The following is a 20,400-nucleotide window of genomic DNA, read 5'->3' as shown; positions in this document are numbered from 1 at the left end:
CTAACGAGTGATATCCTATCCTTTGAAGATACACCTTTTCTGTTATTTTTGGTATTCTAAATTGTCCTTTTGGGTAACTCTTGTGTTCTATAGTTCGTATTGGGTACTGCAAAACTTTGAATTGCATAGAAACATAGGTTGTGTATATCAAACCTGACCAGTTTATATAAGAAGTGATGTTTATATAAACATAGTGAGGGGAATTTATCAAAACTGGAGCAGACATAATCTAGAGCAGCTGTGCATGGCATCCAATCAGCATCCACCTTTCATTTTCAAGGAGTACTGAACAAACTGAAAAGAGAAGCTGATCGGTTGCCATAGGCAACTGCTCCAGATTTTATTTGCTCCAATTTTGGTAAATTCCACCTATTGATCTTACAAATCTGAATTTTGCAAAGTGGCATATGTCACTGTCCCTGGAAATAAGTTTAAGTGACACTAAACTCAGAAGTTAAACTTTAAAAATGCATTCAAGTACCTTAACTATTAACAAAAATGTAACTTATTACTAGCTATAGATCCTCAAATTATTTCTGAATTGGTGCTGACACTGTCATTCCTTCTGGAGATTGGCTACTTTGTTCCCCATGGTCCCTGTGTGTTTTGTAAAGAAGCCACCGCTCCAAGCTTATTCCCCTGATGGACTTCAATCTCACGTTTAGTTTACTAATTTGTATTGAGATTTAACACATGCCCAGGGACCATGGGGAACAAAAGTAGCCACCCTCCAGAAGGTAGAACAGTGTCGGCATGAATTCAGAGATGATTTGAGGATCTACAGCTGGGTGATACACAAATACGTTTAATTTACTTACTTGAATGCATTTTTAAGGTTTAACTCCTGAGTTTAGTGTCACTTTAAGCTTCCAAGGGAAAGTAGAAAATAAACAGTATACAACCAAGTAAAGAACAAGTAACGGATAACAAGTAAAGATCTGGATAAACACAAGACAAAGGGTAGTTGCAAATAAAACATGAACTATATCTGTGTGGCACTGGATTCAAATTATCAGAAAATTGGTCCGATCGTGATCAAGCACACCTGTATAAAGTCCAATGAGAGTGCCAAACAAACAGTCTGGGGGTCCAAAAACATGTATTTACAGTATTGGTTCACAAACAACAACACAGAACAGCCAACACATGTCAGTGGCTCAAGGACCACCCCCTTTTTCAGTAGATCAGCAAAAGTGGTCTTTTGCAGATACACCGATTTGGTGTATTCAAATAATGAAATCTTGGTTACCTGCATCCAGCTATTGTCCTTACTATTACCCGTTATGTTTAACTCTAAAGGAGGACAAGGTCTTTCAGCCCCTGAAACAAGTTGGCTGTTCTGTGTTGTTGTTTCTGTACCAATACCATTATTAAGTTTAACCCCCGAAGGAGAGATCCTTGAATTGCTGACACAGGTTCGCTGTTCTGTATTGTCACTTTGAACTAATACTATTTTTTAAATAACAACTCCAGATAAAAAGTTTATTAACCCTTCCAGTGGGGCTACCCCCGCACTGGAACGGTTCAGTGCTCATTTTTGCCTAGGGTCAAAAATGACAAAGATATACTCACCTTATCCTTTGAGCTGGCGGGCTGTCACAGTGCTTCCTCGAGCCTGTCTCCTTCTCCGCTGCAGCAATGTTATTTCCCTCAGTGTCCTCACGTCCTATGCACTGTGTATAGTACGTGATGACTCAGGAACCTTAGACTGCTGCAGCAGAGGAGGAGGGAGGCTCTAGGCACCAGTCTAACAACAAGACAGCTCGGAGGATCGAGTGAGTAAATCTTTTGAATTTTTTACCCTAGGCAAAAATGAGCACTTAATCCTTGCAAGGGCTGGGGTAGCCCCACTACAAGGGTTAAAGGGTTATTAATCCCTCAATTCTTTTGCATATATCTACCCCCAGCAAGCAGTAGATATATACAAAAACTTTTTTTTAAAGCAAAAACTTTTAAAACAGGTTTAAACTTACCTGTGTCTGCGCCGCGCACTCCCCGTCCGAACATCTGAAAATTTCTCGGGCGGCCGCAAAGGATCTTGGGGCAGGTGCATGCGCAGATCAGATGTTCGGCCGGGAGACGGGGAGACACAAGGTAAGTCTATGGAGCAGCGTGCACCCGCACAGACTCCGTGGGACATGAGAGAAGAGGAGGACAGAGGAGTCAGTGCTGGATCAGAGACCTGCACCAGCGCTGGAGGGACAGCTAAAAACAAAAGTAAGGAAGAAGATGATCGGATTAAGAGGCATCATTTAAGGTAAGCCCTGACACTAACATGGGGGGGAGGGGAAAAAAATCCTTTAATGACACTTTAATAAAATTTCGAATGAGAGTTTTCGGTCTCTCAGACTGTTTGGCGCTCTCATTAGACTTTATACACATGGATATCTCTGTGTACTGGAGCGGCCATTCCACTGGTGCCATGTATACTGAGAAGTGAGGTGTGTGCTGAAGGCAGGATATTAAGGAAAAAACAATGAGAGTGCAGGTGGTGCGATCTCAGTGAGCTGAAAGCAGAATCCACCTTGTGGATGTGAAATGGCATTTAGCTTTAGTATTATAAAGGATAGAAGAAAACAAAATGTTTACCATGAAATACCTAGCAGAAAACTAAATATAAAAAAACTTACATTATTTTGATGTAAAATTTGGAGCACTCTGTTCACATTATTTAAAGCATGTACCCTTGTGGACCCACGTTCTTTGGGCTGTAAACAAAATGAAAGAATTAAACAACAGGAAGTGAGATAATAAAGTCAACTGAGTATCATTTTTGTAAGTGTTGTTAGAGTATTCAAGGCTCATAGTTGAGTGTAATGTACACATTTCCACCTCCCACCATAACTCATTTACTGTTCAGCAACCGGCACTTTCATTTACATAAAAATACAACAGCAAACAAATGAAAACATGTGAAATATTTTTCAGCTTGCTAGTATAATTTTATGAGATCTGTCGCCACGCTGAGATGCTACATCCTAGCTAAAATCCCGATTGCAGTTTCAGCTCTGTGTAGTATGCTGCCCTTTATGCTATGCTGCCATTTAACATAGAAGTGGAGTGAGAATCACAAATAAATTAATGTGCTAAATCATTCAAAGAATAACTGCAGGAATGTAAAAAGTTAACTCCTGGGGAGGGGCTATCCCCGCATTGCAAGGGTTAATTGCTCATGTTTTACTAGGGGCTCAAAAAATATATATACTCACCCGATCCTCAATCCTGCCTTGCTGCTAGTCCGGTCTTCATGGCCTCTTCTCTGCCAGGCTTCGGTGGCCTAAGCCGCACTGACATCATCAGATCTAATGCAGGTCCATTTAACTTTATTAGACGTGAGGATGCCAAGGGAAGTACCACAGCCGGAGCAGAGGGGAGAGAGAGGTGAGCACTCACCACCACAGGACCGAGGATCAGATTAGTGTATCTTCTTCTTTCCAGCCCTAGAGAAAAAAAAGAGCAGTTAACCCTTGCAGTGTAGGGGTAGCCCCACTGAAAGGGTTAACTTTTTGCATAACTGGAGTTCTTCTTTAACATGTAAAAAAGTTCAAATATTTATTTTGGCGATGTCTCAGTCCCACACGTTATAGCTATTCCAGCTCTGTCCCAGCCTCTGTACACACAGGAAGTGCTGTGACATCACTCGTCCAATGGAGCAACTTGTAGCAGCATTGGAAGCCAGATCGTTTCAGCTCCTGGGCTTAATGCTGGATGTCGCCTGTCAGAGACAGCTGGCGGTCCACGCTTGTACTGGCAGGGGCCCAAACAAGCCACTGAGGCCAGCTGTTGTTTTGAAATGGCATAGGGATGCCTAGCTGGTCTCTCATCTAGTTTAAAAATAACACTGGGGACTCAAATAGTTAACAGTGAATTTTGAGGGCTTCAATGAAGCGGTTCTTTGAATTGGACATCTTGGCTATTTTTTAGTCTGCATAACTATTAAATAATTTCCTGTAATGTTACAACAGTATAATTTTCATTCAAAAATGTAGTTCTTGAGCTTCAGTCATGTGACTTTGCCTAGGCGGAGATGATGTCATCAGTCTGCTGGCGGAAGGACAAAGCATTTTTTAGTCTTGCCATATTGTACCTGGTCACAACATCAGAGGCTGCATCAGCGGCTGATCTGTGTCAGACAATCTTGTGCACAGAACTGCATAGGAACCAGGGTTTACTTGATTTTGTCTTCTATAGCCAGCATATCTGTCTAAGACGTAGATGCTGACTAAGTACAGTGCCTGTAAAATATGGCACCATTTCTCTAGAGAGAAAATCAGATGAAGGCATTGAGTAGGATTATCTCTGTAAGAGATAGCAAATACAGTACCTGTAAGTATTACACTTACACATAGCATGAATGTAACGTGAAAATATCTGAAGCTCGGTCCACTTAAAAAGATACTGTTATTATATACAGGAATGCAAAGAATGACTGTGTATGAAAGTACAGTGAAAATATTTACCAGTACTGCCTTTGCTGAAACTAATATTCACTCTCTTGCAGAGCTAGAACCGCCACTAGACTTTTCAGGATCTTATACTAGCAGTGGTTCTTGCTCTGCAAGGGATTAAATATTAGTTGCCATGGTGGAGGTACTGATAAGTGTTATACCTTCCTTTCAAAAAACCGTGACACTCAGGTAAGGGGAGAGATACAGGGAAAAGTCCATTGTAAATGTGCGTACATAAAACAACAGTGCTGATAGTAAATAATATTTACATACAATAGTAACAATAATAACATAATGATAAGAAATGGTGGAAGTAGTCTGAGACACTAATACAAATTAAGCTAATACTGATCGAATGGGGGTTGTGCAGCCATCTCTAACAGGAGAGGAGGAGTGGGAGCTCCACACAAAATCTAATGAGATTTATTTAAGAAATATATACAAAAGATGCACTCACAAACAATTAGGCCCCATTCATACCGGGGATTATTAACGTTCGGTTATACCTGCAGCTAGAACCTATGGAATCCCATGTTCAGATGCGCCCTCTGTGCTCTTTCAAGATAATGACAGGGTGACAGCAGGCGTATATAATTGTACATGGTATGATTACCTGCGGTTTAAGATAGTTGATTGTCCCTGGACATATGATAGACCCAACCAGGGACAATCATCCATCCCAAGCCTGTCATTAAAGAAGAACTTCGAGTAAATGAAATCTTAACCCTTGCAGTGGGGCTACCCCCACACTGCAGGGGTTAAGTTATTGCTTTGTTAAGGGAGCTAAAATAAGAAAGTTATACTAACCTGAACCACAATCTCAGCTTGCACTTACACCGCTGCTTCCAGCCTGTCTCTTCCTCCGCTCCAGCAATGTAATGTCCCTTGGCGTCCACATGTTCTACACACTGTATAGAACTTGATAACTCATAGGACTTTAGGCCATAGGAGGCAGAACGAGGCTGAAGGGAGCTGTCTAAAGGTGGCCATACACTCTACAACCATCGCAAGACTTTAGTCTTGCGATGGTTGTAAAGGGATTAAAAAAACGTACGATCTGCCTATCTTGGACAGGCAGATCGCACTCTCGATCATCGCAAGCCCGCCCCCCTGAGGGGCGGGCTTCCGATGACCGCAATGCTGAACGGGCCGTTCAGCATTTATCTTCCGAGCACCGTTCTAACCAGCCGAGAATCGTACGATTCCCAGCTGGTTTTCGAACATGCTGGTTCGACAGAAGACGTGCGACCGTACAGTAGAAACGGACGCACGTCTCCGTTCACACTGCTCGATTATCGTACGAAAAACCGATCGCATACGATTATCGTACGATAATCGTGCAGTGTATGGGCACCTTTAGAGTAAGTTGGGATCGCAGTTCAGCTGAGTATAACTTTGTTATTTTAGCTCCTAAAACAAAACGAGCACTTAACCCTTGCAGTTGGGGAGTAGCCCGGAGTTCTGCTTTAACTTAGACAGGCACAGCGGCTGCATCCGAACAGGCACACCTGGGATTCCTGCAGCAAGAATCCATAGGTTGTTGCAGCAGGAATCCCAGAATGCGGCCTTATGACAGAATGTGGCAAAGTCATAAGCGCTGCGCAAACTGTTGGCGCTATATAAATACTATGTATTAATAATAATAAGCAGCAAGGGAACCCTTAGCTGGGTGAAGCTGCCCTAGCCAAAGGCAGAAATGTGCTCATCAGACAAAGGATGGAAACAGCACTGCAAGAGTCCGCAGCGGGAGAATAGTGACAGTGTACTAAGCTTCGTTCCTTCCAGATATGATGTCGCAGGGTTGGGATGCATTTCGAGGGAGGCATCCCCTTCATCAGCCTACCCTTTCAGACCATCTCTCATTTCACTTTTATACACTTTCACTGTCTCTTTAAAGTATACTTTCTTTTAGTATCGAATGTTATTTTATATGACAGCTTTACATTAACTAATTTCATTCTCTAGTAATGATGTCGTGTTTTTGGAGAGAGGCAACACCCAGCATACTGAAGCAACCACCACATAAAAAGGCTGTACACCCACTACATCTGTGTTAAAGGTCAGAAGCAGAATTTTCCTCTAATTATTGGATTTAAACAGCTTGGTATTTAGCTAAAACATAAATCATGAGGGCGGTACTAAACTGTCCTATCCAGCTGTAGAAATAACCTACCTGCTATATGCATTCCTATCAAATGGAAAACCTTTAGAGATATTTATTCTACATTCAAGTACTTAGAAATGAACTGACAGAATACAATACATAAAGCTGGGCCAAATATTTTCAATGTGGTCGACCAAGCCCTCATCATTTTGCAGAAAGCACTCCCCTAGCAATCTTGCAGGAAGGAGCAGGAAATGTCTCTTAAGTAATCTGGTGTGTAGATACATGATAAGGAAAGACGGAGATTAAAGCAGCAATATGTCTCTGCAGTCCAAGCCGCTGAGCCATCATATGGGCTAGACAAATACAAGAGCAATAATATGTGTTTTATATGAACACACATTTGCTCTCAGCCAGATTCACTGAAGTAGATGTGGGAATATTCACTTTTAATTAAATGTATGTAAAATATTCTCCTAAAGCTCTTCATGGCATGTGGTTGAAAGCAAAACACTGGGCAAACATGTTTACAGTCTTAAAGTGGACCTTTTTGACTAAAAGACTAATCTGTACAAGGATCCTCTCCTATCAGCCCATGTCAAAGGGGCCTAAGGTATGCAAAGAATGCAAAGCCTGCAATTATCTAGAAGTATGTGTTTGTAGATTGCCATTACTAAACATTTCTAAAGGTGTGTTTATTATTATTTTGAAGATATGGTAAAGTTCCTCTTTAAAGCCTACCTCCAGGGGGAAAAAAACTCCCCTCCCAGTAGTGCTGCCCCCACACTGCAAGAGTTAATTACACTAAACTCAGGAGTTAAATCTAAAAAATGTAACTTATTTGTATATCACTCGGCTGCAGATCCTCCAATCATCTCTGAATTCATGCTGACACCGTCCTTCCTTCTGGAGGGGGGCTACTTTTGTTCCCCATGGTCCCTAAAGTCGCCACCGCTTCAAGCTCAAGTTAAGTTTGCTAATTTGCATTGAGATTGTAGTCTATCACGAGAGTGAGCTTGGTATAGCAGATCATTTCAATACAATGTACAGCTTTTGGAATATTTTTTGTACACTGTAAACGAACGCCAAAGGTTTAAGCACATGGCATTTTTGTTGCAATAATATATGTGTCACAACCACTGCCATCATAGTATTTATTAATGAGAAATTATTAATTGCGATAGTGTTAATTTCAAGCTCGGAGTGGTGGCTACTTTGCAATTTAGAATTTGAAATAATATTGCTCCTTGTAAAATGAAACTATTCTCACTGCATCCTCTCTTGCATCATTGTAATTTGCAGAACAGAATTAGGATGTTTACATTTATAAGGAATGTAACTTCTAAAATAACAGTATGGAGACTTGTTATATAAATGTTAATTGTCTCACTTTAGTTTGAAACCTACAGACTGCGAAAAACTAGGGAGGTCAATGAAGGCAACCATTATTTCATAGGCTGATTAGCCTGATTTACTAAAGAAACTTAACCCTTTCAGTAGATCAGGCTAATCACTAGCAAGGGTTAATTAAAAAAAAGAAATCCCAAAGTTCTTCTTTAAATGGGACTTTAAGAAAAACAAAAACAAAAATTAAAAGCCAGAGTGTGTGCTTTGTGGAGGGTACTGCAGTGTGCATGTGTACTGTATTACACATACAGACTTCAGCCATGGTTAGTGTGCATACAGGACTTCATACAGTGCTAAATTGCAAATGCATTTTCTAATGATAAATACCCAACTGTATTTTCCTATTTGCTCCAACAGCACTGTGTACAGCTTTTAGGAGCTGCTCCTTCCTTTGGACTACACTGCTTCTTTTTTAATAAAATATTATTTTGTTTGTTTGTTTGTTTGTTTTATTTAAAGCCTCATTCTTCTTTAACCTCCCTGGCGGTATGATTATGTCAGGAATTTTGTACCAAAAGCGGTACAATTTTTGTATAAAAATGTATTGTAGGCCTGCAATTCTTAGTAAATTCGTTCGCGATATCGCTCTTCAATGCATCTTAATGGGGCAAAGGGTCCTGCTGTCGCGGGTCGTGTGTCGCTACAGCAGGACCCTTTTTGGAACGGATTTTGCCGTGATTCTCGCTTGCTCAATGCAAGCATTTGCGCGATATCGCGCAAAATGCAAATCGCCCGACAAACGCGCTATTTGCAAATCGCGCAATGTGAACGGGGCCTAAAAGTTAGATGCCAGCATCTGACTTTTAGTTTCGTTTTCGGGCCGCGTACAGCAGAGGACGCCGCGGGCTCGCAGGGACAAGGTAAGTGTCACTTTTCTCTGCAGCCCCGAGTCTGGCTAGGGTTTACCGCTCCTGGTATGGGAAATTCACCCCGAGCCAGACTCGGGAATACCGCCAGGGAGGTTAACAAACCTTTTGAAAGGTTCACAATGCAGGACATTTTACAGCAGAATTAAGCCCATCCTAGTTCACCACAATAACATAAACTCTTGGGCAAGCTGCACTACAATCTCCAAGGCTACACCATGAGGCTGAAAAAAATATTATGTCTAGAATGGATTGTGCTACAGTTACTGTCTGTAACAGTCATGAGAGTCATAACATGGCCAATCAGTAAGTCAGTCAGGCTCTAATCAAAATGCACATTTATATTCCTTAACCCTTTCGCTGCCAAGCCCTCCGGAACATTTTTCAAATAAGCTGGCCAAGCCATTTTTGAATTTTCTGCAATTTTTTCCTATTGATTTGATTTTCAACTGCTGCGTTGCTAGCGTTTGTAAAAGACCCCCCAAACCATATATTTTCTGAAAGCGCAGGCCCGGTAGAATAAAAAGATGGTGATACTAAATTTGTAGGCCCTGCGATAATTGCGCAAATGTTTCTCAAATTAATATTAAACCGATAAAAATACACAATTCAATTGTTAAAACACACCAAAATCAGTATCCGTGCACAAAAAAATTATTTTCTGACTAAATCTAAAAGATAAAACTGTATTGAGTTAATAAATAACAAATATTAGCAAATTTGTAATTGCGCCTTTTTGCGAAAAGGTAAAAAAATGAAGGTATGCAAAACTGTAAATAATCGACTTATGTAAAAAATTGTTTTGGTGTTTGTGTTGTGATAAAATGATACAGGCATATATTTATTGCAACACAAAGATCACAACGCATGGCAATGTGTCACAAAGCTTTGCCATGCGCTGCCACAGTTTATTTATTTATTTTTAAAGAAATCCGGCCCAACCCTGGAGATTTTTTTTTATCCCCGTTGCCACATATTATGGTTACCTGAGTTGTACTGCACCGGATTAAAAGAGAACTATGAGGTGAGTGAAAATCACTCAGCCTCATAGTTCAAGCCGACGTGTGACAATGAAACTGTCACAGGTCGGCTCAATAGATCGGGAAGTGAGCGAACACATATTGTCGCGCGCTCACTTCTTGATCCTGTCCCTGCAGAGAGCAGTGATTGTCACTCACGGCTCCCTGCAGGGATCCCCCCCCCTCCCCTGTCCAATCCTCCAGCGCTGACTGGCGGAACGGACGGGGGAGGGGGCGGGTACAGCTGGCTCTGCCTCTAAATTGGCAGAGCCAGCTGTCAATCACGCAGCTGGGTGGATCTCGACAGTAATGTCGGGATCCGTCCAGGGTGCTGCGGCCTCAGTATACCGTGTGCTGTAGCTCGCAGTATAATCAGCTTTGGGTCACGGGAGGACGCTAGTTTGTGTCCTCCAGTGACCCTTAGGAGAACTGTGAGGAAAAGCACACATAGAATATAATTGTTTTTTATTTGTCCCATCCACACAGCAACAATTTATTTAAATTACTATCTGTAAAAAACAATCTAGAATAAACATTTCAAATTAATTAGATACTAACCAGAGAGGTTCCAGTGAGGCCTTCAAGCAAATCCAACAGTTTTCTTCCATCTTTGAGATCTGTAAAAAGGTCCTTTACTTGAGCTTTTCCACTCTGCAAAACAAGAATAAATCTCTCACTCAAAGCACACAATTCACAGTTTACATGTAAACACACTTATGAAGAGCAAACAGAACAAACGATGACTGGTTACAAAACTCTCCATAGGTCTGATTCTTGCATGCTATGGTGTACACAAACAGTGCAGCTCTCCTCAAACAACGCTATGGGGCTGATTTATGGAGCCAAGAAGCACAGGAAATGCTATGATCCTCAGCGCCATCTGGTAGCATTAGTACTGTGCGAACGGCATTCGCCCAGTTATACACTTGCCGGAACATTTCTAAATGAGTCCTTATGTGTGTCTCCGATTTTTCTCCCCTGACATTTTGGCAAAATAAAACCAAAGGTAAAGAGCAGGAAGATAACCTGTTCATGTGCACAAATACTGAAATCAGTTGGGCAACATGTCAGCTACACTTACATATTGATCAACAGCATTACAAGGAAAGTAACAACTGCTTTACACCAAGAAAAGAAAGTTAGGGAAAAAGTATCTTAACAACTGGCATGACGGCAAATCTGTATCCCACAATGGAAAGTGTGTATGTACTGGAACAGTCACAAAACACAAGATGACACAATAGCCTTAACACAATGTGTCCTGAATAGACACTTCCACTGACAGCTGGGGGAAACATGACAGGCCCTACAATTGTTAGAAACTGTGTCTGTATATCTCATCAAGAACCTTTTTCCTTCCTGTTGGCAAAATTCTATTTTACCTGTAACCACTTCAGTGCTAGCAGTTGTTTTCCCCTTTTGGACCAAAGCAATTTAAAAAGTGATAGGTCTTTCAATATGCCAATACCTTATTTACTTATGATACTGTAGATAAAAATTACAAACTCTATTCTGCTATTGGTCCTGTTATGTTACAGCTATACTGTACGAAAATGGAATATATATTTTCACATTTTTATGATTTTTTTTAATCTCCCAAAAAAAGGGAACACAAGTTTAGAAAATATTGCATTCAAACAGTAGAAACTAAAAATAGAAACTAAAGAAAACTGTATAACCCTCATTCCCCCAACCAGCTCCCCCGGGACCTGATCCTTTACCTCTCCTTCCCCTTCAATCCTATCTTAGAGACTCACGTCTTCCAAATCTCTTGGCTACCTACAGGGAGGCAATGGAAAACCCAATCACAGACAATGAGTTTCTTAACCTGGCCACACACTTATAATTTTTTGTTCAACCTGCAGACCGAAAGAAAAAATATAATAGTCTACTCCACCCATGCTAAATAGCATGGATGGTCGAAACTCCTGCTAGGTATTGCATTCTGGCAGTAGCAGGTGTGCCACTGTCAGACAACGTGCACAGTAAACAATTAGCTGCCATCACTAATCACCTTAAAATTTATGGACTGGCTCCTTCAATTTCCTGGCCGAAAGGAAGGGTGGTGACAGGGGCTTCCACTGAGTGAATTTTGTCCAGTTCATTAGGAACCAGCCGAAATATGACAAGCTTTACTCCCTGTTTTCAATGAAATCCAACAAGGCCCTGACAGCTTTACTGTCCATGATTACAAAATGTTTCAAACCATGTTGATTAAGGAGTTTATCAAATACTACAGTAAAATACTTGAAACAGGGAAGATTCCACGGGATACGCTATGTGGCCAAATCTCTGTCATCTCTAATGATGTGAGATTCCTTCAGTTTTGTTCAAGTTACGGCTAATTTTCTTGTTGATCTAAAATGTTTACTAAGATGTTGTAGAAAAGCCTTCTCCCTCTCCTAAATCTTAAAAATATATCCAAGTACCTTGACTATTAACAAAAATGGACCTTGTGCATCACTCAGCTGTAGAAATCATCTCTGAATTGGTGCGGACACTGTCCTTCCTTCTGGAGTGTGACTACTTTTATTCCCCATGGTCCCTGTGTGTGTTGTGAAGTAGCCATCGCTCCATAAGGATTATGCAAAAAAAATTTTTTTTATTTGAAGAGGAATCAGAACACCTGTCAGGTTTTTACCGCTGTCCGTGTCCCCATCTATGTGTCCTGGTGACAATTGTTAGTGAAAGAAAATTCTAAACTTTTAAGACCAGGAATAGATGGGAAATATTCCAATGGGGACACTTAGTAACTTTGCTGACCATTAGGGATTTCCTTCACTTTGGAGGTATTTCATCTCACTTCTTTTGTGGCTATCTGACAGGAAGTGAAGGGAAATCTCCCCAATGGGTCAAAAATGAAAAAAAGGTTGAGGGGTTATAACCCTTCTTTACTGTATCCAAAAGTAAAAGAAAAGTTTGGGCTTTAGTTCTACTTCAATAATGCATGTCATGCTACTTCCTTTTACTTCACAGCAAATCTGTGAAAGTCTATATAGAGTTCTGACACCAGAATTCAATGAAAACTGAGCAAAAAAAAAAGAACTGTTCTGTCAACTCAGCCTGCAGCTGGCGTATCCTGCACACCATTTCTTCTTTAATATATTCAAGTCAACTTTGCAATAATAACCGAATACAATGATAAATGACTAACTCAATTACATAAAATGAACTAAGGTTTACATAATTTTCTGACAGCTTTGCTTGCACTGTCTTCAAACGTTCCCAGTATTTAAAAAGTAATTACAAATTCTCACATCACAGTAATATATACAAAGCACTTTGAATCCAACTTGTGATTGTGAAACCTGGGTTTATTCAATGTAGTCCATTCCCAGAGTGCCCTGCCACCTTATGGAACAAATGTGGATGTGAAACAGCTGGAATACTGCGGGTTGCTTGGCCTATCCCATAAACTCACTGAAATAATAAATAAAATAAAAAAAACTGGCAAAGCACCACATTCCTTTCAGAGAATAAATATGAAATATATTCTTGGCTTCTATGCATTCCTTTTCTTAAAACATGAAAAGTTCAACTCTGGTGTTGCTATGCCTACTAAGGATAGTTCAGTAACCATATACTCCCTGGCTGGGATCCCTGCCTTTCCAGGAACAGATTATATTTTTTACTGATATATTTTATTAAATAAACATTAAACTGAATCCACAGAGCTGGCAAAGGAATGTACATACTTTATTTGTTATTTCTATTCAATCGTTATTACTTGAGTAAGCCAGAAAGGTGAAACGTGTTAGAGGTTGAACATGCATGGGGAGGAAACAACAGTATGTATTTGCTCCATAAATATATTTATCTTCAGTGAAGAGTGAAGACCCTTGAAGTGCGGCTATTTCTGGATTGAACTTTATGGAAAGCTGGATAAAACCAGAGTGTAGACATGTCGGTATTCTCATTTCTGCCTCATTTTACATCCTTTCACTTGAAAATACTGAGTTCCTTTTTTATCTCATAAAGAAAACTAAAACACTTTATTCATCTTTTTCAGTGACAAGTGTTAAAGTCTTAACAGACTAAACATTTTGTGAATGTCAGTACACAACTGCACGCAGGCTTCTTTTCCATGTTACCTTGTGGTTAATAGTTCTTGATGTGTAATAATAGGACAAGCTACTAACACTGCAACGTTTAGGACAATTCAAGGGAAACCTGTACCGATAGATGTATGGAGGCTGCTAGGGATGTTTGGATACCAAGTACCGTACTCGGTACAAGTACATGTAGAGATCTAATGCATCAATACCATTTTTCCAAGTACAAGTATTGATACTTGCCCAAGTACTCATAGATACAAGTACTGATACATTTTTGTTTATTGTCAATTGACAATTTTATAAAAATAATACAGACTTATGATTTCAGGACAGAGGTGGAGCGCCAGAGCTAGGTCCCTGCTGCCACCGCTGCAACCCTGGTAGTTCTCGTGATAATGCCAAGTATCGGCACTGGTATCTGAACATCCCTAGAGGCTGCTATTATTTGCCTCTTGCTGAAAATACTAGTGTTCTCTCTCTGAATTCAGCACTTTTAGAGTTACTGACCTTGAACAAGCATGTTACCAGTGAGATCAGAACCATAAATCTGCACTTAGGTCAGTGAATCTAAATCTAGGTCAGTGCATCAGAATTCTGGATCCAAAGTATCAGCTTGAAAGCCAGGAAACTAACATTTATAGAAGGTGATGTCATCAATGTCAGCTTACACATTTCTCTCAGCACAGGCTTCCTTTAAGCTGTCAGCACTTAGCAAATATGACTCCTTACATAAGGGCATATTTGCTAAGAAAACTTGGGGTTCAGTAATCATTCTACTTCAATGTTTTAAACAACAGGGACATTTTTGTTTATGTGTCTGGTGTCTCATTGCACATGGTAATCAAATGTACAACCTTCCAAAGAATTCACTTTACCACATATTCTTGGAAGTGTACAAAAATGCATGGATTGTCTTTGAAGTGCACCTTTTCACATAGCTAAGGTTCTAGAACAGGTAAAGCTGGTACCCATTGAAATGCCTTCTCAAGCCTCCCAGGACCCCCAAAACTGGGGGTAATTCATTGGCGGTCAAATTAATATGAAATTCAGGAGCTAGTCTCTCTAATACAGGAGCTAGTAGGATCTTATTTAGGAGCCAGCTCTACTGACAACAACTAGAGAAAACCTCAAAAGTTAGGTGCCACCTGTCATTTTTAAGGGGCATTGGCTACCTGGCTCCTGGAATTTATCCAAGCCTGGGTAATCTGATATGCAAATATTGGCTAGTTAAGGGCTGACCTGCTTTCTCCTGCCTCTAATACATGACTGTCTGTTCTTGAAACCCAACTAGATAGAATGGTACATCAGCTAAAATCAGCCATACATCGGCTGCCTTCGGTCAGCCGCTGAGCCGAAGTGCAGAAGGACTTCGACTCACCATTTGGCTCGGCTATTCTGCTTGGTACCTCCCAGGTAGTGAGCAGAATAACAAAACAGTTAAATAAAATAAAAAGTTGAACATTTATTTTTTAAAATGTGAAAAAATAGGTAGATTAACAAAAAAATGTTTTTAAAGAGAAGATTTTTTTTTAAATAATTACAAATACTTAAAAAAAACAATTGGCCAGAGCTAGTGGTGACAGCTAGCTCCACCCAACTGTTTCCTATTGGCTGGCACCTGCCAGAGTCTTCTAGCAGGTCCCGGCCAATGAATAACAAATCAGCGGAGCTGGCCGTGACGTCACGGCTGGCTCCACCCAGTTGTTATTGTTTAATTACATATCAGCGTCCCCAGCTGCCATTTGCGTGGAGATCAGTCGGCTTCAGCCAACCTTTCTCCACACTTCGGGTGTCGCTGCAGCTGAAGTATATGCGTTCGGCTCGGCTGAGCCGTTAGGCTGCCTTCAGCTGCTGTACAGGCTATTGTGAATAGCCCATAAAGCAGCCCTTCAGTTCGACTGAACCGAAGGGCAGGGGTAGCAGAAGCGAGCCAAAGGATCAGCCAAAGCTACGGCTGGATTCTTCAGCTCTTTAGTGAATAACCCCCAAAATGTAGGACCAGGTAGTTATCATTAAGCATTGGTAAACATAAAGGTATCTTTTTCAAACAGTCCCATCAAGATTATAACTGCTGAACAAATTCAAGCCATGAACATTTTTTCACAGGTTTCAAAGGCTGCCTGTGTCCCCACCGAAGATATTCCCCCATTTCCTTTTCTGTCAAACCTGTCACATGGACAAGAAGGTAAACAATAAAATCTTTAAATTATTCTACTATGTTCCACTGGTGCCAAGACAGCTCTGAATGTCCTTGCAAACTCTGTGTAGCGGAAACAGTGTGCAATGGATAGGGTACACTATAAAGAAGGGGCATGGCCCCGAAAAGTGTCAGTTTACAGTGGAGGTACTATTATAACCAAGGATACAGGTTTGGTCCCCCTCCTGCACCAGTGTGGGTCGTCTTTGTGTTTTTCTCCGTGTCCACCTCCCTATGGGACATCTCTAATGCTTCTGGATGATATGTCCTGATCAAGTCACTTCATTGTAAGTGCAATTTCACCTTTTACTTGTATTAAAGTGGTTTGATCCGCACACTCCAGTGTGACCAAAAAATACCTGAACAATCTGATTGGATGCAGGCATTGTTCAGGTATATTGAGAGCCAGCGGGGCCGACTAGGAAGATACTGAAGCAGGGCCCTGTGGAAGATTCCTCCAACCACACAGTTTAGATGGAGGAATCTGTTGCACTTTTTCCATCTGACCATATAAATTCTTCAGATAATCTATAGGTGCATGGCCAGCTTTAACTGAACAAACTGAAGAGAGAAGCTGATTGGTTGCTGTGCACAGCTGCTTCAGATTTTGTCTGCTCCAGTTTTGATAAATTCCCCCCATTATTTTTAGCGCACTAAAGCACAACACAATCTCCACATGTATTATTAAGCATTATTGAATATAAAATATTACACTTTTTGCGGTTATTAAATACCAAATATAACTAGCATCTATACTGTATACTCTTATGAAACAGTGTAAAACGACAATCCTCAAAAATATAAATAGGTAATGCATTAAAAACCTTATCAGTTTACCTAAAAATTACTCTTTTAACTCTGGCGTGTGCATAATGTGTCGTGCAATAGATATTTAAAGCCATGCTAATATAAAACTTTACTCTCAGACACAACTTTAAGCCCTCGTTCACACCTGAACGTGTTGTAGCGCGTTCTACGCTCGACGAACGCTCTACAAAACGCTCAAACATCTAAATCCCATTGTATTCAATGGGTCTGGTTTACACCTTGGCGTATTTCAGCCCGTCCCTAACGCGCTACAAAACGGCCCACGCCTGAAAAGGTACATGTACTACTTTGGGCCGTTTTTGTTGCGCGTTTCCATTGGGCTACAGCCAAGTAGCCCTCAGAAACACGCGTTTGTCGCGCAATTTTTTTTACCGCCTATCGCGGTAAAAAAACGCGCGACAGACGCGCATATGCAATACGCTTAGGTGTGAACCAGGGCTTAAAAAGCATGAACCTGTTTCAAATGATCACATTTCAGGATTTCTTTTTAGGAAAGGACATTCTCACACTGGTAAATGGTACAACATGAGTTTAGGGTACTGTAAGGACAAACCACAATCAAACTACTCATTTGTGAAGTCATCAATTCTACATCAGTAATTCACTTGTGGCTGACTTTCTCTTTAGCTAAATTTGTGACAACTACCATGTAATAATGATAGGTAGAATTATTGCATGTGGCCACAATATTGATTAAAGAACATGCACCAGCAGTACTGTACTATTACACTGACATCTTCAAACACTGTTGGGTTTATAAATTAACCCCTTCATGACTGAGCTTGTTTTTGGTTTCTGTTCGTAAATGACTGACACACTTTTGACATTTTTGCTGTGTGATTCTTCCACGTCAGTAATATACTTTCTTACAAAGTGCACCCACACATATTATATATTGTTTTTTAGAGGACAGATAGGGCTATATATTTATATCACATATGTGTGTCTAACGCCTCACTTAGGACAAATACAAATTAAAAAAAGAGGAAAAAACGTAAAAAAAAACTTTTTTTCCCAGTTTTGATTTGTAGTATTTTTTTTTAAAAAAACCAGCACAGCTAAAAAAAAATTGCAATACATACATTCATTTATTTGTCCCTTATTTTTAATTTTTTTACACTTTTCACTATTTTTTTTAATTTATTTACACTTTTCACTTTTTTTATACTGACAAATTTTATTTATTTAATTATATCAGGCAGTCATTGTGAATTAATCTCACTATTACTGCTTGATAAATTAATACATTTTTTTTTATTATCAGGCTGCTTCAAACTTCAGAACAGCCGATAATAAGTTAGTGACACTGATCCTGCAGCAGTTCAGGATTCAGCTGTCAGTGAATGTTTCAGAAAACTTAAACATTCTACTTTCAAGAATAGATACATTATGTGTCTAATACATAACATTTTGTATCTATTCTTGAAAGTCAAAAGATAAAAAAAAAAAAAGCCAGTATAGCTTGAGAGAGATATCTCTCGATCTATACGAGCTGTCAGAATGCCGGCAAAAGCCGACATGTGTGTCTGCTTTGCTGTGACTCTCAGACACCCGATATTAAGGTATCGGGTGTCTGAAAAAGGTTAACCCTTTCAGTAATGGATCTCTAGATAGTTAGACATCTATTACTGAAAGGTAACCGCTGATTCTCAGCGGTTAGCAGCCTTCTAGTGCAGCAAATAACTCGTCACGTACAGTGTACGTGACGAGTCATTTGGTCCCTTTGTGGCTGGACGTACAGTGTACGTCTCCCGTCACGAAGGGGTTAAAGAACAATGTGCAAACTTAAGAAATTCCCAGCAACCAGTAAGACATCATCTCTTATAGTTCTGCCTGCTAAATAATGATGAAAAAAGTATACGTCTTTGGCTGGCAGAGGTTAGTGCACTTTGTAATCCCTCAATGCCATTAGAACTGTTTGTTAGATAAGCTTGTTTGTTCAAATATTTAAGTTGTTCCAGGAGTAGGTCATTTGCAGATGTCCTTTTACTACTCAGATACAGACAGAAAACTGTATGTGCAGCACATCTGCAAAAACAGCTACAAAATACGATTAATAATTAGAGACCTGCTCATCTTTGATCTATCATACTGGCTCTGTCATTATTTTCAACAAATACATGCTAGCAAAATGCACTGCTTATTAACCTCTTGCCGTCCGCCCGTAGTAAAAAAACGGACGGACGGCACTGCAGCATCTGCGGGTTGCCGTCTCCAGACGGCAATTTTTTTCTGCTCGCGCGCGCCCCCTAGCGGGCACGCACGGGCAGAAAAGACCCGCTAAATGCACACACCCGTTACCGGGTGTTTCACATATAGGCGATCGGCGGGTCCATAGCCCGCCTTTACGCGCCTATAAACGTAAATACGCGTCCGGTGCCCCAGCGCGCAAAAATTACAATTGCGCTACACATGTTACATATCGCCGCGAACGTCGCAGTGAGAGCAATCATTTTAGGGCCATCAATCACTGATAACACTAAACTGATGAGCGGTAACAGCTTTTAAAGCGTCGCCTAGGGCCAATTTTGGGTATTATCGTTTTTTGAGGTTTCGTGCGTGCACGCAATTTTAAAGCTTGACATGTTTAGTGTCTTTTTACCCGACGTGACCCCATCTTTTATATTTTACCAAAAAATTGGGTAATAATAAATGTTTTATCATTTAATATAGGGGAAACTGTTTTTTTTTTTTATTTCGGTAATTTTTCCTTAATATAGTAAAAAAATAAAACCCCCAGTGGTGAATAAATACCACCAAAAGAAAGCTCTATCTGTCCCCAAAAAAGGGTATAAAATTCATTTCAGTACAGCGCTGCATGACGGAATAAATGTCAGTCAAAGTACCGCAGCGCTGAATACTGAAAAATGGCCTGGATGGGAAGGGGGTTTAACACCGCGGATGTCAACTGGTTAATGAAAGCAAACAGGTTTTGTAACTAAGGAACCACAAAAAAAGTATATACTGTACAAAAGCAAAAACAGTTGACATATTCAGCTATATCCTGGCTTCAAACCAGTGATACTGTACTAGGCCGAGATTGTAGCCTAAAGTGAAACTAAAGCAATGATTTTATTTTTGTATGTTTCCCTCATTAATAAGATCCACCCTCACTATACAGTATGTTCTAGTGACCATTATCATCAAGAGTAAAAGTAAATCCCAAATTTTAAGTAGTCACCAGAACAGGAATAGAGGAGAAATCTTCCAATGGGCACATTAGTTCTGGTGATGTTGACCACCATTTTCTCCGTCTGGGACACCAATGATTTCAATTTACAATTAAATATACTAGCACTATAAATACTTAGCTTGATACGGCATAATAATCTATGTATGTTTCTTTTACTGTTAACACTACTGACTGGTTAATGTTTCATACACCTGTGAGTATTTTTATTACCAAATGTCATCTTGCTGTATTACATGACTTGACTTTAATAAATAAATATTGAGATGAAAAATATATATATATA

General features: G+C 40.2%; 1 protein-coding gene across 1 annotated transcript in view; it reads right to left on the bottom strand.

The window, feature by feature from the left end:
- Positions 1–20,400, bottom strand: part of LOC108786943 (utrophin-like) — a 583,766-nt gene that overhangs the window by 462,584 nt on the left and 100,782 nt on the right. The window contains exons 4-5 of the mRNA XM_018556366.1: positions 10,403–10,495; positions 2,631–2,708 (exon numbers count right to left, since the gene is read on the bottom strand). Of these exons, the coding sequence (XP_018411868.1) occupies positions 2,631–2,708; positions 10,403–10,495 (171 nt within the window). The remainder of the gene's footprint in view (positions 1–2,630; positions 2,709–10,402; positions 10,496–20,400) is intronic.

The sequence above is a fragment of the Nanorana parkeri genome, unplaced genomic scaffold, assembly GCF_000935625.1.
Source record: "Nanorana parkeri isolate BGI_ZX_2015 unplaced genomic scaffold, ASM93562v1 scaffold235, whole genome shotgun sequence".
Classification (NCBI taxonomy): Eukaryota; Metazoa; Chordata; class Amphibia; order Anura; family Dicroglossidae; genus Nanorana; species Nanorana parkeri.
Note: the sequence above shows the minus strand (reverse complement) of the source record. Positions and strands in the feature narration are given on the sequence as shown.